Source organism: Neomonachus schauinslandi, chromosome 15, assembly GCF_002201575.2.
Source record: "Neomonachus schauinslandi chromosome 15, ASM220157v2, whole genome shotgun sequence".
In the NCBI taxonomy this organism is placed as follows: domain Eukaryota; kingdom Metazoa; phylum Chordata; class Mammalia; order Carnivora; family Phocidae; genus Neomonachus; species Neomonachus schauinslandi.
In genome coordinates this window covers 23,652,877-23,672,376 of record NC_058417.1, presented here as the reverse complement: position 1 = coordinate 23,672,376, position 19,500 = coordinate 23,652,877, and the positions used below count along the sequence as shown (strand labels likewise).

At 38.7% G+C, this 19,500-nt stretch overlaps 1 protein-coding gene across 2 annotated transcripts in view; it reads right to left on the bottom strand.

Moving 5' to 3' along the window:
* The window catches only part of ACACA (acetyl-CoA carboxylase alpha), a 239,733-nt gene that overhangs the window by 103,389 nt on the left and 116,844 nt on the right, over window positions 1-19,500 (bottom strand). For both annotated transcript variants that reach the window (XM_044921884.1, XM_044921885.1), the window contains 8 exons: window positions 17,698-17,721; window positions 14,891-15,034; window positions 14,028-14,124; window positions 12,975-13,082; window positions 8,676-8,732; window positions 8,390-8,434; window positions 1,719-1,760; window positions 465-680 (listed from right to left, as the gene is read on the bottom strand). In XM_044921884.1, the coding sequence (XP_044777819.1) occupies window positions 465-680; window positions 1,719-1,760; window positions 8,390-8,434; window positions 8,676-8,732; window positions 12,975-13,082; window positions 14,028-14,124; window positions 14,891-15,034; window positions 17,698-17,721 (733 nt within the window). The remainder of the gene's footprint in view (window positions 1-464; window positions 681-1,718; window positions 1,761-8,389; window positions 8,435-8,675; window positions 8,733-12,974; window positions 13,083-14,027; window positions 14,125-14,890; window positions 15,035-17,697; window positions 17,722-19,500) is intronic.

The window sequence follows — 19,500 nt, the reverse complement described above, 5'->3', positions numbered from 1 at the left end:
AACAGAGCAGTTTAGAAAGTAAATCTGTTTGGAAAGTAAAAGCTGAAAACGGTATAGCTATGGGATGCAGTAATTAACGCGCCAGGAAGTGCCTTGCTGTACACAGAAACTACCCTATGTCTAGATGGGCTTACAACAGGGCCATCTCTAACTTTTCTCTTTATCTTCTATCATCACCTAACTCTCCCTGTGATCTTTCCATTAAGACGCTTTTGCTTCTCTCAAGTGAGTGCTTTCATGCTTCTTCCCCACTACCAAGAAAAAAAAAATTTTTTAAAGCCCTTTATAATATGGAATATTTATTTCTGTGAGAGAAAGCACTCTCAGACTTCTGCCGGATACGGGAGAGTGGGAAGAATGAGAATAAGAGTCTTGATTCAAAAAATGAAAACCTGATTTTCAACAACGCCTGCTTCTCTGTCCCTTCCCTCAGGGATGACTTCCCACCAAAGTACAGTACCCACCTTGGTGACTAGATCAGAATGTCTGATGATTGCACGAACGAAGAACCTGTAGTCTGTCACTTCCGTGCCCACTTCCACCTTGGCTGCCCCAAGATACAGGTGCATCTTATGATTAGCACATGGAATGGCAGTAAGGTCAAAATTTCTCATCCGGTTCAGCTCTAACTGGAAAGCTAGGGCAGGCTCCAGGTGACGATAGATACGATCCTCCTCAAACTGAGCACAAAAGTGGAGAACAAAAGAGCCCACAAGAGGCAGTTACAAAATTACATTATGAAGAACATGTACGTAAAAAGAGATGCTTGAAAACAGAAACATAAGTGATGATGTGCAAATAAGCAACAAAAAATGAGCTACATACAAGGGTAATGCTATAGCTTACATAAGATTAGGGACTGAAGTGCCTATTTACTTCCCAAGCTTTCATCATTTATGCTTTTACAAGTGGTGATGTTCACCATTAAAAACAAGCAAACAAAAACACCAATTCCCTCAGAACTCTCACTGCATTACTGTCTATACAATTCATTTTTGATAATTAACCAGACTGCGTCATATTAATATCTACTTCACATACCAGTGTTTTGGGTTTACCCAACTAAAATGTTTACAGGCAGGGCCTGGTTTTATATTCTTATTTCTGGCACAGTATCAATGACACAGGAAATACTCAACAAATAAACATCATATAATTTTTAAAAATAAAAATATTTGGCTTTGGAATATTCTCCATCCCTATAGATATATAACTATTTATGTATCTTTTTTAAAAGTTATGTTTACATTTACTGCATGTTTTGTTGAAATAAAATCGTTCTTCCAGAGCACATGTCAACTGAGTGAATGGAGAGGGAGAGTCAAAGCCGGTAACAGGAAGAAACCAACATGGTCTGAAATTCTGTATTTCAAAATTGAAAAAAAAATGCACATAAACAAGACTTGGGTATAAATGAACTGTCTGTGGGTGACAAGAATACTACTACTAAGTATAGTAGTCCTTTAATATTATATCATTAGGATCATCCTAAAGAGTAGGGAGAACTGTGAAAGTTATCGCTTTCTCCGGATACATTTGATTGTTTCCTAAACCAAATTCCTTCAGAAAGGAGTCTTCTTTAGTTCCAAGACACATGTAAGGCAAAGGGAAGCACAAGTTCAGTCAGAGAAAGGAGAATGGCAAAAATAAGCCGTTCTTGGGTTTTTAAGAACAAAATGAAGATTAAAAAAAAAAAGTGGGAAGGAATCAGTCCTTACCTTATCCCTTGCTCGGAAGGTGAAAAATTTAGGAAATTCTCTCTGTGTTAAAGAAGGGGAAAACGTGTCAGTCTTTCACAGATATGGCTCTTTGGGGATAAACACATCGTAAGTATAGAAACAGTGAAGCATCTAGAAGGCAGTTCCTAGAAAACATGCTCCTTACCTAAGCTTAGCCTGGGGAATATGAATGATCTTCTGGGTAGCTACCACTTTGACCCCACTTCCAAATATGAAATCACCACACTATTATCCTAACTTTAATAGCTACCCTCTCCTAGGAAAAAAAAATTAGTATTTTTTTCATCTCCCAAGTGAAAAAAAAATCTTCCCAGGTGTTGCTTTTGGCACAACCTGGCAAATAAAACTAATATACCCTTATGCTGCAGCATTGCAAAAGTAGTCACTGGACTGATTTCCCAAGTTTCTCCTTAAGAAACTTAAAATGTAAACCAGCCAGATAGCACAGGATCCCCAATCCATGTTTTTGTCCACATTCCCTCTCAAGTCAATAATTCCAAGGGTTTAAACAATAATATTTCAAGACAAAGAAAAGTATAAGATGTTACTTTGGTCACCACCACTCTATGTATAGGAGAGAATGGGACGGAACTAGGGAACTTGTAGTCATTAGGTCTTACTGCTCTTTTGCAGGGCATTACACAACAAAGCAACCAATTTCCTAGAACCTTATTAATTAACAAAGATGAATTCAATTAGCAGAGTCCATTAGTTTCTGAAATTTAACTTATTAACACCAAATACCCCTGTTTCTCGGATGAGAGGCTCTACTAGCAGTGTTGGAATCAAGTCATTACTATCGGCCTCTAGAGGAGATTTCATCAGGTACCTTCTTCATTATGAGTGCAATATAATCAAACACTTATTGGTACAAGGCAGAGAGACCAGGACTAGCTAGCTGCCTAAATATCCCTCAATGAGCTTCAGGAAGCATGAAGGAAACATGAACCGAAAGCCTTCTAGGTGGCAGGCGCTCTTATGTGCTGTTCCATTGAACAAGTGCTCTCAACAACCTCTCAGGTATATATGATGACCCATTTTACAGCTGAGGAAGCCGGGGCCAAGTGATATGCCCAAGATCATAGAACCAGAACGTGAACTTGAGTCTCTGTTGCCAGAGCCCACACCCTTTCATTTCTACCACTCTCTCTCAAGGGTAGGGCCCTACCTTTCTACTCTTGTCATAATCCAAATTCCTTATTTAGACGACTTCTTGATGAGATAAAAAACAGAAATTAAGGCTTTAAAGGAAAAAAGCAAAGCAAAACTCCTGCTGAAAACTTGTGGTTCTTGAATTTACTGAGAGCTTGAATACTTTCCACAGGTATTTACACCTCATACCTTAACTAAAGCTTACACAGTTAATAAATCATTTTATATTTCCTTGGCATTTTGACTATAAAACTGCATTTAACAGGCTTTTAGGAGCTTGTTTAGCAAGCCCAGGAAATCCCCTGTCCAGGCTCGGGTCTTTAAAAGCCCTTTGAAAGTGGGTTTTACACAGCACTGATCTTTTACTGATGATGTTTTGTTCTAAATAATTCCCCTGAATGATAGTGAAGAACATGGGGATGACTTCAAGGTTAAGCAGGAAGATGTTCAGCTGAGTTGTCAGTAGATTTCATGCTCATGGCTTTATATAGCCTAGTTTTGGTTTTATTCTTGAGAGGTATGGCTTTCAGAGCATTAGCTAAAAAAGCAACACAGGTCAAAAAAAGGAAAGGTAATAAAATCCTCCCATGAAATTTTCTGAAAGAAGAGGCAAGGAAAATCATAATAAAGTCTCTTAAGCATACACCCTATTCTGCCAGAACTATTAATTAAAATATTTATTTAGTGTACCATTTATTCAAGTGTGTATATATGCAGGATCAAAATCATTTTTCTTCAAAAACATCACAATAGTAACCAAAAAACACTGTCTTTACTACTCAGCCAATTAAGAAAATTTGTAGTAACTGAAAGGCATGGGAAGCAAACAGTCTGAATGGAACAAATTTACAACAAATAATGAAAGAGGCTGACTAATTCTTGACAGAGATGGGCAAAGACTACCAAAATAAAAAAACCACTTTCGTTAAGAAAAAGTGTTATGAGATGATACAGGCAAACTTTTTTCTTTTTAAACTTTTGAGCAAATTTTTTAGTTCCACAGTGAGGTCCTCAATTTAAGTGTGAAGCATTCAGAACAGGAGATGGCCAGAAGTTCTGTGCGATGAGAAACCAGGATTACTGAGCGATCCTTGGAAAGCTATACAAGTTCTGAAGACTTTTATAGCAAGTCACCTCTTTCGGTGCTCAAAAAATCACAGAAACACAGAGAAGAAGAAATGCAGAAGTCTGGACCTATAGTTGTAGTAAATTCCTTCACCCTACCTCATCCTGAAACTTCCAATTTTTGCACTAACAGCATTCATGCTTATTCCATCACTAATGTAATTGCTTTCCAGGCATTCTACTAGTGTTATGGGTAAATATCATAATTGAATGTACATAAAGAAAAATCCTCTTAGTGTTCTGGTACCAAAAACCAAAAGAATGCAACATTTCTCAGGAAGAAATTATACCCCTGCTGTGTTCAAATCAGCCAACCATCATCAAGACAATCAAAATAATTTGCCTAAATTAGCCAATCAAGACACCCTGCAAATCAGAGAATGTGAAAACCTGCAACAGAAAACATCATAGCTGATTATGATACTAATAATCGTGTTAAAAACCTAATGAGATGAAGAAATTGGAAACTTGCTGGTGCAATTCTCTTTTACCTCAACATGCTGAGAACTAATTATATAGACTGTAATTAAAACAAAACCCCAAACCAAACCTTCTGAAAAACTAATAGTTGATCCACTAGCAAACAAAACTACCAATTTTTTCCCAGCTTTATTGAGATATAATTGACATACAATTTTTTTTAAAGAAATGAACTACTAACCATGATAACTATTTTTGATAGTGGGTTCTTCCTTCAGGCCCAAATAATCCAAACCATTTTAAAGTGGGAATCACTCCTACAAAACTGGTAAAACTACAACTATCTCCTAGGTGACTAATAGCAGAATTTTTTAAATCTCATAAATTCTTTCAAACAAGAAGCAAAAGGAAACTTAGATGAAAAATTGATTTTAGAATCTTATCACCATGTTTGGACCTAATGCTTTTGTTTAGGTTGCAAAGGATCAGAAGAAATGCTGAAAATTTGCATTTTAGTACCCTTAACAAAACTGCACTGAGAAAAAAAAATATGGAAAGCTTCAAAAAGCATAATACATCCCAATCAAACAGCACCTTCTGCTGCACTTTCTGGAATTGTAGATCCGAAATGTGAGTGAAACTAAGAGACTTAAATACTACATAAAACTGGACAGCTTATTCAGCTACAGAAACTCAAAGACCCTGTTCTTTGGCTTTCAAAGCTTCAATTTTTTTTTTTTTTAATATGGAGGAGATATTTACAAGGATGGGTTGGCCTTAAACTTTGTGTAAATATCCATGTTAAGCAGTTATTCGGGTCCTGTTTTGGGCACCTGATTTAATTAGACGGCCATGGAAACAGCCTGGAGACAGCCTCCTTACTGCTGGTGGATAGGGCCAGCCTGGAAGGACAGGCTCCGGGTTCTAAGAGAGTCTCCAAGAGACTAAAGGCAGCAGCAGACATTCTAGTGCTCAGCTCTTGGGGGACTGTGGCAATTAGACAAGGAAGTTTTCACTGGCATCTGAAGAAGGACCTAACAATATACATGCTCTCTAGGAATCTCTCCTCTGTCTCACTCATGGGCTGGTTCTGGTTCTGAAGCAGCCAGAGGGCCATACAACAGCTTAGCGGCCTCATTCCACACCAGCCAGTGTTGTACTTGGTAACCTTCCTCCTCTCCTTGCCCCCTCATGTGCGCGTTCTCTCTTCTATTCAATAATATAGGGATTTCACAGTGTAGAACAGGGGAGGCTGCATACATCACAGTGGATTACCAAGAAGCCAGAGAGATCAAGGGATTCATCTCTAACACTCCCAGAAAGCTTCCTCTTTTTCACACTACACTAACTATGGGGCAAGCACACATCAAATGACATGACAAAGGCTAAGCATCCTTCATGAATGGCAAGCTACTACCAGCAGAGGAACTCACAGCAGTACCATGAGAGTGAGCCCTGGATTTGTACGACTCCTGCCAAGGCTTGCTGGCTATTGTGGATCCTGGATGGAGCTCAGTAATAGTTGGCCTTGCCCCCTGCATAACCACTAATCATTTCTAAGGAGCCTAACATAAAAGCACCCCAACTCCTCTGCCATTCAATTCTTCAGAGAAAATCCAGTCCAAACCTAAACCTTAATGTTCTCTACGTCCTAAAGCAACCTTTCCTACACTCGTGACAAGACACTTGATAATTTAACAGATTTCCCACTTGATGCCACTATAAATAGGAACCGGACAATGATTGCTGGGGAACACCAGCTACTGGGCTCATTTCCTAGAAGATTTTGCCTATATAAGTCCCTATTTAACCTACTGGATAGCAGAGAGAAAAAAAACAACAACAACGTTTTAAAGCTGTAGATACACTCTATGACATGACATAGATTCAGAGGTAAGAAAGTACAAAAGAAAAATAATGCCCGTGAGAATTAATCACTTTGGCTTTTTAGAAGTTTTAGTGGAGGGTTTTAATTTATCACGGACTGCTTATTATAGGAAACCAGTTCTGTGCTATAGACATGAAGACTCCATCTGAACTATTAGGGAAAAGAAAATAACTTTACAAGTTCACTATTATTTCCCAGAATATTATATTACTCCAAAGTCAGTGAGAATTGAAATATCACATTAAGACTTAAGAACCTAGCCCAGGGGCGCCTGGGTGGCTCAGTCAGTTAAGCATCTGCCTTTGGCTCAGGTCATGATCCTAGAGTCCTGAGATTGAGCCCCACACAGGGCTCCCTGCTCAGCGGGGAGCCTGCTTCTCCCTCTCCCTGCAGCTCCCCCTGCTCGTGCTCTCTGTCAAATAAATAAATAAAATCTTAAAAAAAAAAAAAAAAATAGAACCTAGCCCAATACTCTTCCAAACCCAGGTCTCAGTCTGGCATGTCTACCTTAGTTCTGATCAGCATTTACCAGCCATACTATTTATTCATGGGCTCCCATATTCTATCCCAAGAATCAATTTTATACTCTAAGCTCCTGATTTTTCTTCCTAAAGCCCCAGGGTTCTCTTTAAGCTCCTCATACTTCTCCACTGCCTCTACTTTCCTATCTAAAGTTATTGATTGATATATATCTGCACTCCGCTTGATTTCCTGACATCAATAACACAGGGAAGTTGTGCAGTCCACAACATTTCCTAAAGCATTTCAGAAAATCTTAGCTCTTTAGCTTGTAGGATAGTGTTTCTTGTTTCTCTATAGACTAGACCAACAAGGTGAACTGTGAGAAGGAAAACAATATGTCAAGTACTACAGACCTAATAAACAAAGAGCAATAAAAGCAATCACACATAGGTTCTTGAATTTAGAAAGTCCTTTCCAGAATCCCCAAAGCTATCTTCATTATTGCAAATGAGCAGTGCTTGAAAACTGACTTAATTATCTTAATTGTTAAAGCAAAACAAAACACAATTCTTATCAGGAAAATTAAGACTTCCAACCTAATATCTTCTGGAATTTTACTCAGTTGCATTAGGTCAATTTTTAAAGAAATATGTTGACTATAATCAGTCATTTTAGAAAATGACATCCTGATTGTAAACTGCATTTTTGACCTTATGGCTATCATACTAGGTATGATCATGGATATACCATAGTTTAGATGCCAGGCTATTAACTTAGTTCTCTTTTCAACAAAATTGTTAATTCCATAAATATTAATAGGTAACTCAGTTAAACGGGAGAACAAGCAATTTAATGCTTAAAAATTTTATTTATTTCCTGTTCCTAGAATTAACACAAGAAAAACACCAACTTGGATTCTGTTAAAATATTTTAAATAATAAATGACTGTTTTTCATTTCAGAATTGAGAATTCTCAAGAACAGAACTTGAATCCAACTTTGGTAGAAGCCAAGACCCCAAAATACAATCAGCAGTTGTTTTTTTATTTTGTTTTGTTTTAAAGATTTATTTATTTATTTTAGGGAGAGAGAGGGAGAGCATGCGAGAGCAGAGGGGAGGTGCAGGGGGAGACAGAGACCCAGGCAGACTCCGTGCTGAGCTCAGAGCCTGACAAGGGGCTCGACTTCAGGATCCTGAGATCACCACCTGAGCCAAAACCAAGAGTCGGACGCCTAACCGACTGCGCCACCCAAGCACCCCTCAGCCGGCAGTTCTTGATTACTGAGTCCCTTATTCACTATGTACACAGAAGAAATTACTAGTTAGTTCCTGCTTCTTCCTTAGTCATCTGGATAAACACATATGTTCATCCTTAACTACTTCTCAGAGTGATACTGAGAATTCATTATAGGGTTAAAAAAAAACCACCACCAGCTTGCACACTCTTACAGAAGTGGAAGATTCATTTTAACACATTCTAAAAGAAGAACCAAACATCAGTTCAGCCCTTTTAAATAACTCACACATATTCTATATATTTAAATAATCAGTGGCAAACAGGTAAAACAGTAAATAATCTTTCATTGTGGTTCCTTTTACTTACATGAAATCTCTGATCCACCTCACAGTTGACCTGTTTTCTGAAATCCTTTCAAATGAACGACAGAAAAGAAGGAAAAACAGAAGCTGGCAATCAGTAATAGAATTAAAAATGAATTAAGTAAAAGGCAACGAGTTAAATTAATGTTTTTTTCTTGATTAAATTTATAGAATTATTTATTTGCATAGGTTCTACAAGTAAGTATATGATTATAATCCCATATTTTATTTTTAAAAGTTCTAGCAGCAGCGTAAGACACATTGGAGAGGTATCATTCACATGCCAGTACCTTTTGTGCAACCAGGAAAGTAAGGCGCCGTATCCCACGCTCAACCAGGGTAGCTTTCTACAAACAAACACGTAAAACAGAAAACAGATGAGATCTCTTTTCATCTTCAATTTTACCCCATTTGGTCTTCATAAAGCTCTGATTGGGCAAGCACCCTTTTTGGATCTCTACATCTTGCCTCAGTACCTTCAACTTGCAAATAAATCTCAACCTGGCTCCGGTGGACTAGGTTTCATATATTGATCTGGACAAAACTGAAGGAGAACTTTGTAGGGAAGGATCATACGAAGTCACCTAAATTCTCTAAGGACTGATTTACATCAAGGTGAATCTTAACACAATTTCTGCTCATAAAATCACACCTGGTGGGCCTGTATTCAACTGTGAAAATTAATACTGATACAGAAGCTAAATGTAATCAGGTAGAGGGAAAAGAAGAAATTTCCATAAAACAGAAAATTCAGGTGCTACACTGTTATTTACAGATATTACCTATCATCAGATACTGCATTCCTAGAATTCAACTAAGTCCTGACCTTTTCAGTTCTTCTAAAACATTTCCCCCCTGCTTTACATGAAGGTATTTTTAAAAAAGATTCTCTTTAAAAACTGGTAAAGCAATGTTTAACAGGCTTTTAAACTTAGTGGTTATTTACATCTTCACTTGGCACAGGCAAGGAGTCTATCAGGAGTCAAAAGAGACCAGAGGTTTCGAGATAGACCCTTACATGAGCCTTGGGCCTTCAGATCTAAGCCTTCCTCTATACTGTACTGCCCACTTATGCCCAAAGTAGAGATAAAGAAGCAGGTTAATAAATTAAGTAAGAATATTACTACATCAAAAACTAATGATGTATTGTATGGTGACTAACATAACATAATAAAATAAAATTTAAAAAAAATTAAGTAAGAGACATGCTTTTAAAGGTCCCTAACAAAGAGGGGCTATGTGGCAACAAAAAGAAAGGCAATTCCACCATCTGAATGGCCTGAGAGAATATATGAATAACACAAATAGAAAAAAATATGTGGACTTTCACAACCTACATTCAGACTTTAGTTTGATCACATCCCTTGCTATAACCTGAACCAAGAGCTATGTTCATTAAGTCAATTCTTAGCTTTCACGATACTATGAATTTTTTACATCCAAATTAGCTTCCTCTTATAAATAAGCACATTCCTGAGCCATTTTCCTCCTACTTCTCCATTTCCACTATGGCACTGCCTAGTAATAAAATTAACAGCATAAACAAAAGATAACTGGAAAAATTAATTTTCTAATAATAAATCCCCAGGCCAAACATGAATAAATTTTGGCTTAATAACATTTTAAAATGATCTGTACTAGCATCATACCCATTAGTGTAAATAACCAAGTAATGATACTACAATAAGAAAAAAACTATTTTAAAAGAACAGAGCCGAGTGGGGGTTGTGGTGGTTATCTGTCTTTCAGCATGCCCAGAAACAGAAACGTTTTTTTTTTTTCCCCAAAACCAACAAAGAATTCCACTACAGCCAAGTCCTTCAAAGACAAGCATCAATAGCTGTGTTCTGGCAAGGGAAGAAAATAACTTTAATAATGCCATGATTTAAAATCAAAATTGTTATTGCTTTTAAAATTCCACAAGTGGCTGACAATAACAGCAGAGCAACAGGATTCTGATTACATTGTAATAATGCGGGTCTCACAGCAAGTCCACAGCTATTACCCAGCGATTAGGCGTCAGCACCTGGAGAAACTCCATTTACACTGACTGCTTCAATCTCCTCCACAAGTCATTTACAAATATATGATCCTAATTTCTATGAGAGAAAAAAAGACATGCTGGGACTAGAAGATTATTTGGACAATTTGGATCAACCTATTTGATAGTTTAATGTGTGCTTTAAAAAAAAAAACTTTTTCTGAACTACTAGGAGCATGATCAAGAACTGAAAAACAAAACTAGTTATGACTTCAGGTTTTTTTTAATTGCTTTTTCTTCCTTTTTATGTTTTTCCCCCCCAAAACAAGGAGGTGAAAATGCCAAATATTCCTAGATAAGCACAGTACCTGATGCAGTGAATAGCTTTTCTAGGCTTAGAATGTTAGCACAGTGTACCCTTAGCCTTCCAAAAAGCCATACACAAAGATGCTGGATTTCTCTGTGCCTCGGTTTGTAAGTTCGGTAAAGGGAAAAGGCAATTTCCTATTGCCACTTAATGTTACAAATATATATAGTGAAAATAAGGAAACTGCTTCTTTAAATCAACGTGTGATGATAGAGAAGACTTGGTTCTGAGGGTAATAAAAAGCCTAAAGTTGAGGTCAGAACAATGAAATATAGGCAATTAATGCCTCAAAACCTGGGAAGAAATGGCCACAGATTATTTCATCAAGCAGCAGAGTCAGCAGCCACACACAACATTAGATCTCTTCCAGCTGAGGTTACCTTGGTCACTGGTCTCAGGTCTCTAGGCAGTCACTAGTCCAGGGCAAGAAGGAAGGTAAATTTCTAAAGAAAAATTCTCAGGCATGTCCCGTACCTTCATTTCTCTGGAAATACCTTTTCCTCATGTTGGGCACTACAGTCTCCCAGTCAGTTTATGTGCTGTGAGAGTATAATGGATTAAATGCTAAGGCTCACGTGAAGCACAAAGTGACCATCTCTTCCTGAGTACCTACCATTAGCATGCTGTGAATGCCTATGGCACTAATTGTTTATAATGCGAAATTAAATTTTAAAAAACATCTACTGACTTCTTTCTTTATAATAAGCACTATGAGCTAGGTATTTTCCATTCAAAGAAAGCACATGGGTCTTGTCATTAAGGGCAGATGAAGAGAGGTGCTTTGACATCTATCATGTCACAATGAAATACAACTGCATTAAATCACTAGAATCCTAAAAAAGAAAAAAAAAAAAGTAATATAACTGCAGATTATTTGAGCATGCCTAACCATTCCCTCCAACTAGACTATAAGCAACTTCAGGACCAAGAATGTATTATTTCCTAAAGCACCTAGATCTGAGCCCCCTAGAGCTGGCATCACAAGCCTCCCGCCTCCCCTCCTTCTCTCCTTTCCTCCTGCTTGTTTTAAGAGCTGTCTCAAACTTTATCTTTCATGAAGACTTCTTTGAGTAGCCCTCACTAAAATGTACTTTTCTTCCTTGCATTTCTAATTGGTCAGCATACATTTATTAGCAGTAATAACACTTTTTATTTATAAAGAACTCCTATGTGAATTTTTTTCATTTGCACCTTATCACAATCCCATAGGCCTGGATTAGTCAGGAATTACTCTACTGTACACGTGGGGAAAAGTTCAAGCTCAAGTAGATTAAGGCCCCTTGAGCACCTGCTGGTAGATTATATAACAGAAACCAGAATTTAAGGCATGTCACATCACGTATCGTGAGGGTGAGAACCATTGCTGAGTGGGAGAAAAACTTGATAAGGGGGCATTTTGGACATTTAATTTTGTGGGGGTAGGCAGAATGGAAACTGGGGGAAGAACAAGGGGAATATAGGTGGATCACAAGTAAGCCTGTTGCCGTGCCTCAGATGTGAGGCAAGAGTTTACACTAGAGTGATGGCAGTCCAGAATTAAGAAACTGAGAAAGGGTAATAGACACTGCAAAGAAAAACCTCACAGACCTTGGTGACTGGCCAGATAGAAATAAACAAGTATAGACTGCGGGTAGAGGGGTATTAATGGAACAGCAAGGAAAGGAAGAAGTCAATGATTTCTGAATGACCAGGAGAGTAAAGGGTTTGGTTATTTGGGTTTGTTTTGGTTTTTTTGATGGGGGGATTGTTGGGGGAGTCATATAGAGGTGAAGGAAAAAGATGGAAATTTAGGTTTAAAGTATGACATTTGATGTCAACAAGATATCCAAGGGACAAAAAATTGAAAGGCTGATGGAAGTGTAACTGATATTTTCAAGGGAGGCAAGGGAAGGACATGGAAGGAAACTCAGGGGAGTTTAGGCCTAGACATGTGGAGTAAAGTCACCAAAGGTAAATATTCAGCAGGTGAATGGAAGTTCAAGACAGAGCTCTGGGAAAGATTTAGGAACACAACTTACTTTCCTTAAAACATTTTGAACACTTGAGGTCTATATTTCTTGACGTAAGACATTGATTATGTACTATTAAATCACTTTGGAATTTTACCCCTACAGGCAGAACTATGTAAAAGACATAGCCATTATCAGTGAAGGCCTAATAAGTAGCGACTGATAAAAGGATGGGTAAGATACACCAGCAAGAAAGCAGCCACCATCTGTTTCCACCCAACCAAGGACTTACATTTTGTTGGGTAAACTCTCTGAACATAGCTGCCAGTCCGTCATCCTCAATATCACAGTCAGTCTTGATAGCCACATTCAGAATGTGAATTGGTTCATCCCTGGGGACCTGTAACTCAAGAACACAGACAAAGAAATTTAGGAAGCTGGCTAATACCGAGGCAGAGAGAAGTTACAATACTTGGTAGAATACCTGAAAAAGAGATACACTCCACAGGACATTATGGTTTGCCCACTAGTACGAATAAGCAAATTGAAACCATTGCCCAGCATCCACAACAGAGAGTAAATTAAGTAAAACACCTAAGTAGAACACCTGCCAAAGACAAGGCAGTAAAGGTATTAACTAGAGGTGGCCTCAAATCCTGACTTGACATGAACTTGAAGACCACTGCATCCTCAACTTTTTCGCCAATAAAGTGGGAATGAAATCATTTGCCACATTTCTTCACAGAATGTGAAGCAAAATGAGTGAAAGAAGCCATCTGAACATATTCCCACATAATATATTTCCTAACAATTTATCAAACAGTGGAAGTATCAAACCATGGGAAAATAACCTCAGAGGGAAAAAACAGAATCATCTGTTTACTGAGAAATGAAAAGAAGGGATTTAATAAAAGGACAAAGTTTTAAACAAAATGCCTCTTACTTTCTGCTATCTAAAGTCCACAATTCCCTGAATACTACGATAGCAGCATTCTGCAAACATACAAGCCATTGCTAAGAATTACAGCTACCACAGCTCAAGTCTTTAAAACAACATTCAGAGACTCAGAGGCAGCTGCAATGGGTCTAGCTGAGCCCATGTGCTATTCTCACTACGGAGAGTAGTGAGAATCTGTACGGATACAGATTAATACAGGTTTTTTTTTAGGTTAGAATTTATATTCCATCTGCCCCCCAAAATACTTTGATGAGGCATATAAAATTAATATAAAGTAGGGTGAAAAGATGAATTCTTCCCTATAATGTTCCAAAGTCAGAAAGATAGCATATACTACAAATCCTGTGTCTAAACTAACAAAGCAGTTTCCCAAAGGGCACACTATACCTTGTCTTCATCGTACAGAGACGTGTGACCGGCCTCAGGGAATGTGGGGCTTTGGGGTGGGGAATCGCAGAAGCAGCCCATCACTTCATCAAAGATCCTGAAAAATACCAGGGGAACACCCACCATGAAAACCCAAGAAGCAGAGAACTAACGCTGCCATTGCCAGTCCGGCCCACAAGAAGCATCTATCCTACTCTGTGCGCAATAGTCAACTGAATAGAATCACCAGTGGCTGGAGGTGACATGCAAAATTTCACCAAGTGGCAGAAATTAGGAGGATAGATTGTTTAAACGTTAATAAACCATATATATTTTGTCTTTTTTAAAAAAAAATGATCTTCAGCTTTTTTCCCCCCCCCCCACGTGTAAGCTATGAGCACCACTGTCATCATCGGTCTTAAAGTAACAGAAAGAGCCTGGGACTAGAGCAGTGACAGACCAATGTAATTACCCCTCCCCCTAGGGTAATGCATCAGTATACATCAAGAGATAGATGCTGAATGCATTTAATCAAAAGATGTATCGTCTCTGGTGGGGCTCACTCTGGGGTTGTGTTTAATTTCTCCTGACATTTCACTCATCACAGAGCAGACAGCTTCTTCTGTTAGCTCCTAAGGAAAAGACGGTTTTTGTTTGTTTCTTTTTTTCTGACCAGGCTCATATAACAAGTAGAGGCTTGCAGAGCCTGAATAAGAGGTAGAAATGGAAGAACAATACCTCTCCAAGGACATATACAGCAAGGGCTGTATCTCCTTAGCTGGCTCATGGCGATTCTTGGGGCCTTTATTTATTTGGCAGAAATCGGAGACCCCAAAAGAGAGATGCCCGTGGCTCCCCTTGCACACAGTTCCACAGTGTCTTACCTGACAAAATCTTCGAAAGTCCGAAAAGAGACCATTCCTCCCATCCGCTGACATGGTGGAGTGAATGAGTTGTCCAACAGCACATCGCTGACACTAGCTACGTGAGTCATGCCATAGTGGTTGAGGTTGGAGGAGAAGGACATTCTAAATGGTAATTCAATCAAGTGCATTAGACAAGGAAAGCAGGAACAGGATTGGGAGAGTAACAATAGAGAAAAGAAACAGGAGAAAACTCTGAAGTAGGGTCAGGTTGCAGAGCAGATTTGGTTTTTTACCCACTGTGGATAAGACTGTCTTGATGGATTCATATGACCCCTTTCATCTGAGCTTACCCCACACCAACTATTTTTAGCACCCCAAAATTTCTCCAAATAAAAATCTAAGGATAGCTAAGAACTACATGGCAGTTTTAATACAATGAAACCATGATATGTCTAATGAATGAATAGCACACAGGGGTTAAAAACCATCCTGCATCTTCCCCTTCCCTAAAACATTCCCTCTTATAAAAGAAGCAAGCCAAGTGGGTTGTAACGAGGCAACACTTAATCTATTAGAATTCCTAAAGAAAAATGCCTTAAGTATTCACAGATAGATATATGCTTGTACAACAACAACAAAGTCATTTGGAATGGTTTAGTAAGTCATTGTAGAAAACATTATTTCTCATACAGAAACAAGTCACAGTCTATAAAAGAAACTTTACTACGGTATTTACTTCTTCCTTTACTGGGCTGATTGGGATAGCAGTTATAAGGAATATAGCTCCTCCCTTTTTGAAAAAGAGACCTTTTTCAACTCGAAATTGCAAAATTTCCTTTTTTATATTTAAATACTTCTATACCAAAGGAAACATATCTTCAACTGAAAGCCCTTAATAAATCCCAGCAAGATGCAAAGGGGCAGAGCATGGGTCTCAAAGTATGTGTAAGCATGACAAACAGGTGCTAAATGGAGATGCTCAAAGAGAACTGAGTTGTTCAGTCTAAAAACAGAAGGGGTCTGTATATTCCTTAATGCACCTCGGCAGCATGTACTGGTAAGTCATACAGGGAAGTATTTCCAAATGCCCAGTGAGGACGGCCTGTTAGGAAGGACCAAGTAAAGGATGCCTTCAGGACTTGCCTGACCTGCTACCGGCATACTGATCTGAATCAAGTTCAGAGCGAGGCAATGGCACCTGAATTTTGGGGAGCTGCTCAAAAATCTCCTTGAAGTGTACCACCTGCCGAACTGCAGGGGGGAGAGAGGCAGCAATGCGGACTTGAGGTCTGGATACAGACTGTACTCTATTCAAAGTGTAATTATAAAAGGCAATGGAATTTTTCAGGGGATGGGAGTGCTGCTCACACAGACTATAGAGACTGACACTCCAAGTTTTTATACCTTTGGCAAATGACGACTATGAGAAAGGCACTTCATCTTTTGACAGTACTAGAGAACAGAAAGGCAGAGTGGGAGAGGAAACCATTGAAACCATGAATGAAACAAACAAATGAAACACACATCAAGCAAGGCTTACACATGGTGCTCACTAGAAACTGGGATTCGGAGTTATATGAACTCAGAAATGCTACCATCCTCTTTTCTAGGATCACCAAATGTATTTACTAAAGGAGCAAGTTTGTGAGGCATTATATCTTTTCTACCTGCCTGGCTTTAGACAGGAAAGATAAAAGGGTTCCAGATAGCACTTAAAGGGAACTCCCTCTGAATAAGCTAACAGGCTGTGTTTGTGGCAAACATGGGGTTAAGTGTCTTTTTCATTCACCTGAACCCCAAGGGAAACCGCCACTATTCAGTTTCCCCCTTCTCTCCTTTGCTCAGGGGCTAGGACATGGCTGTCCTGGCAGGCAGGAATGAACCAAGCCCACTCTCCAAAGGCAGACACAAAGACCAAACCAAAGCACTTCCCTTTTCTCTCCCCGTCCAAATTGGACTCCAAAAGCTATAATCAGTTTTGATTACTTAATATTGAAAGGGAGAGGAACAAAATAAACATAAGCCTATAAATATTTCAATGTATAACTGATCATCTACAAAGAGCTCACCACCCACTTATTACTGCTTTGGCATTTTGTAGATTCAATTCCAATCAGAACGGCTATCCTCTCAAACTTGCATTGTGTTGCCTTGCTTGGCTCAGAAACAGGAGGAACTCAAAATACCAAAATGTGTTATATTGGCCTGGAAACTTCTTTACAGGGCTACACACATCAAAACTTAAACACACTTTTCGAATGTTAATCTCATGAGTCTGAAATAAAATTTGACTCTCACAACACTGTAACACTTTAGAGAAGCAGCTAACAAATTAATAAAGCTAACAAACTGATAAAACATGAGATCAGCTATTCCTGCGTTTACATTCTTCTAAAAGGAGAAGCAAACTTGAGAAACTAAAAATTGAAAAAAATTGTGAACAATTTGCCAGGGTAGGAGTAACCTTAAAGCCTTCTCCCCTGAAAGGCCCAAACTAGGCAGAGAACGTAGTAGAAGAAGATGTTTACAGCAAAGCTGAACATCAGGCAGACAACTCCCCTGTCATATACAGCTAGATGGGAGGGGTGGAAGGGGGGCTTCTCCATACTGAGGATTTTCAAGTGTTGCTTCTGGAACAGTAAAGAAAAGCTGAAGACATGTTTTCCAAGGAAGAATAATTTAGTATGTCTAAAGGGGAGTTCAGGAACCCCTAGCAGAAGACAGCATATTACTTGTCAAATACAGTGTTATTTTTTCCCTGATTACACTATTCTAAGTTACAAAAGAGGTGCTTTTAATTGGAAAAGAAACTAAACATACGGTACCTGTTTAGCGTGGGGATGTTCCCTCTGTAATTAAACAACCACAGTTAGTTACTGGTAGGTTAGTGAAAGCCATAATAAAAGAATTGTCAGAGCAGATACAGACCGGTCATGAGGAGCTCCAGTCTGGGTGCTCTGGTATTCAACAGATATAATTAAGTGCTCATTACCCTTTAACCCCCAGGGTGCCTCCAAAGAGGCATGCCTCCTGACCTACCTCACCACAGCAACTGTTGATGGAAAGGGTCAAAATAGATTTACCATGGATTTTTTAAAATAGCTCTATTACAAAAAAAATAAATAACTCAGAGTAGTGATAAAACACAGCCTCATGAAAATTAATTTAAGCTTTATGGATACGGTATATTATCTTAAGCTTCAACATGAAATGTCATTCTTGACACGATTCTTACAGAATCCTCTTTCTTGCTCCTGTTTTACTGAAATTTTTGTAAGAAGTCCAGAGAACTTGATTCCACAGCCCCTCCCACCTTAATTGCTTTTCCAGGATATGAGGTGAACTCACAAAGTCTCCTCCAACGAAAAGTAGCCTGGAATCTGGATTCCCAGCTACCTTTTCTAAGCCTCTTTACCCATGCTCCTCCTCCCACAGACCAGGGAGGTGGTGAGAGGTAGTGGTGATGCTGGAAACGAGTGTACTCCGCCTATGGGAGCTTAAAAAAAAACTGAAAATCATATAGGAATGTAATGATAAATGATTCAATGACTAGAGTGATATTCTTTCTTAAAATTAAGTAATTTATCCTTTTTAAAGCTAAACGACCTTAGGGTAATAATGACTTTTTAAGATTATTGCAAGTTCAAAAACTCTAGGCCTGTCATAAATAAAACCATACCTAAATTTGGCCAGCCCTAGGGTTTCCTGACCAAGAATGTGCCCATATCATGAAAGAAAGATTAGGGTAAGAATGGAAACTGCAAAGCAAGTCTCCTGCATTCTCTTTGGTCTTTGCCACCAAGGCTTTCCCTCCCCCATCCTTAATTTGACATAAGTCATTTCCTCAACTGAAAAAAAAAAAACACACAAAAAAAGCAAACCCACAAACCTTACTTTCAATGTTAAAAGGGCAAAGTTATACTTACCACCCACAATTTAGGAGTACTATAAGGGCATTGATTGGTTGATATCTTAACCTTCTAACATTCTTTTATCAGCATTTAATCATTGTTGGGGTTTTCTGGCACACACAGAACTTAATGGGCAGAACATAGTGGGTGGTGCTGATGATATGTGGGAAGGAGGAGAGAGGGAGGAAAATGATGCACTTTCCATGGCAGTGAAAGGAGCAGAATAGACTGAGCTGGCCATATAAATAAAAAGCTGTGACATATCACTGCACACAAACTGTATACCTCGTGTGATTTGTGAGTAGTAATGCTCTCTGCATCAAACCTGTATCACAGAGCAAATTCATACGGCAGCAAGAGCAACCTCGGAGTGCAAAAACCTGCACCTTTGCAATTTGGATTCTTTGAGCCTCTCGTTCACGGGAATGGGTTTCATTTTATAAGAGTTCCTTAGTCACAATGCACAGTGGCCATCCTCAACAAACAAAAAGTATGCACAGGTTCTAGGGCAGAGGGAGTTGTAGCTAAGCAGAAAACTAACAGTAAATGCTAATGAGAATATAGGAAAGTCTTCCTTTCAAGATACCGAGGATTCTAAAGAAAACACCCGCACAGCCTCCTACCATGAACCTCAGTTCAGAGAGAAGAATCCTACAACCAAAGCAATCTCAGGCTCCATTCATTCAGGTTTCTGGAATTTGGAAACCAGTATAATCT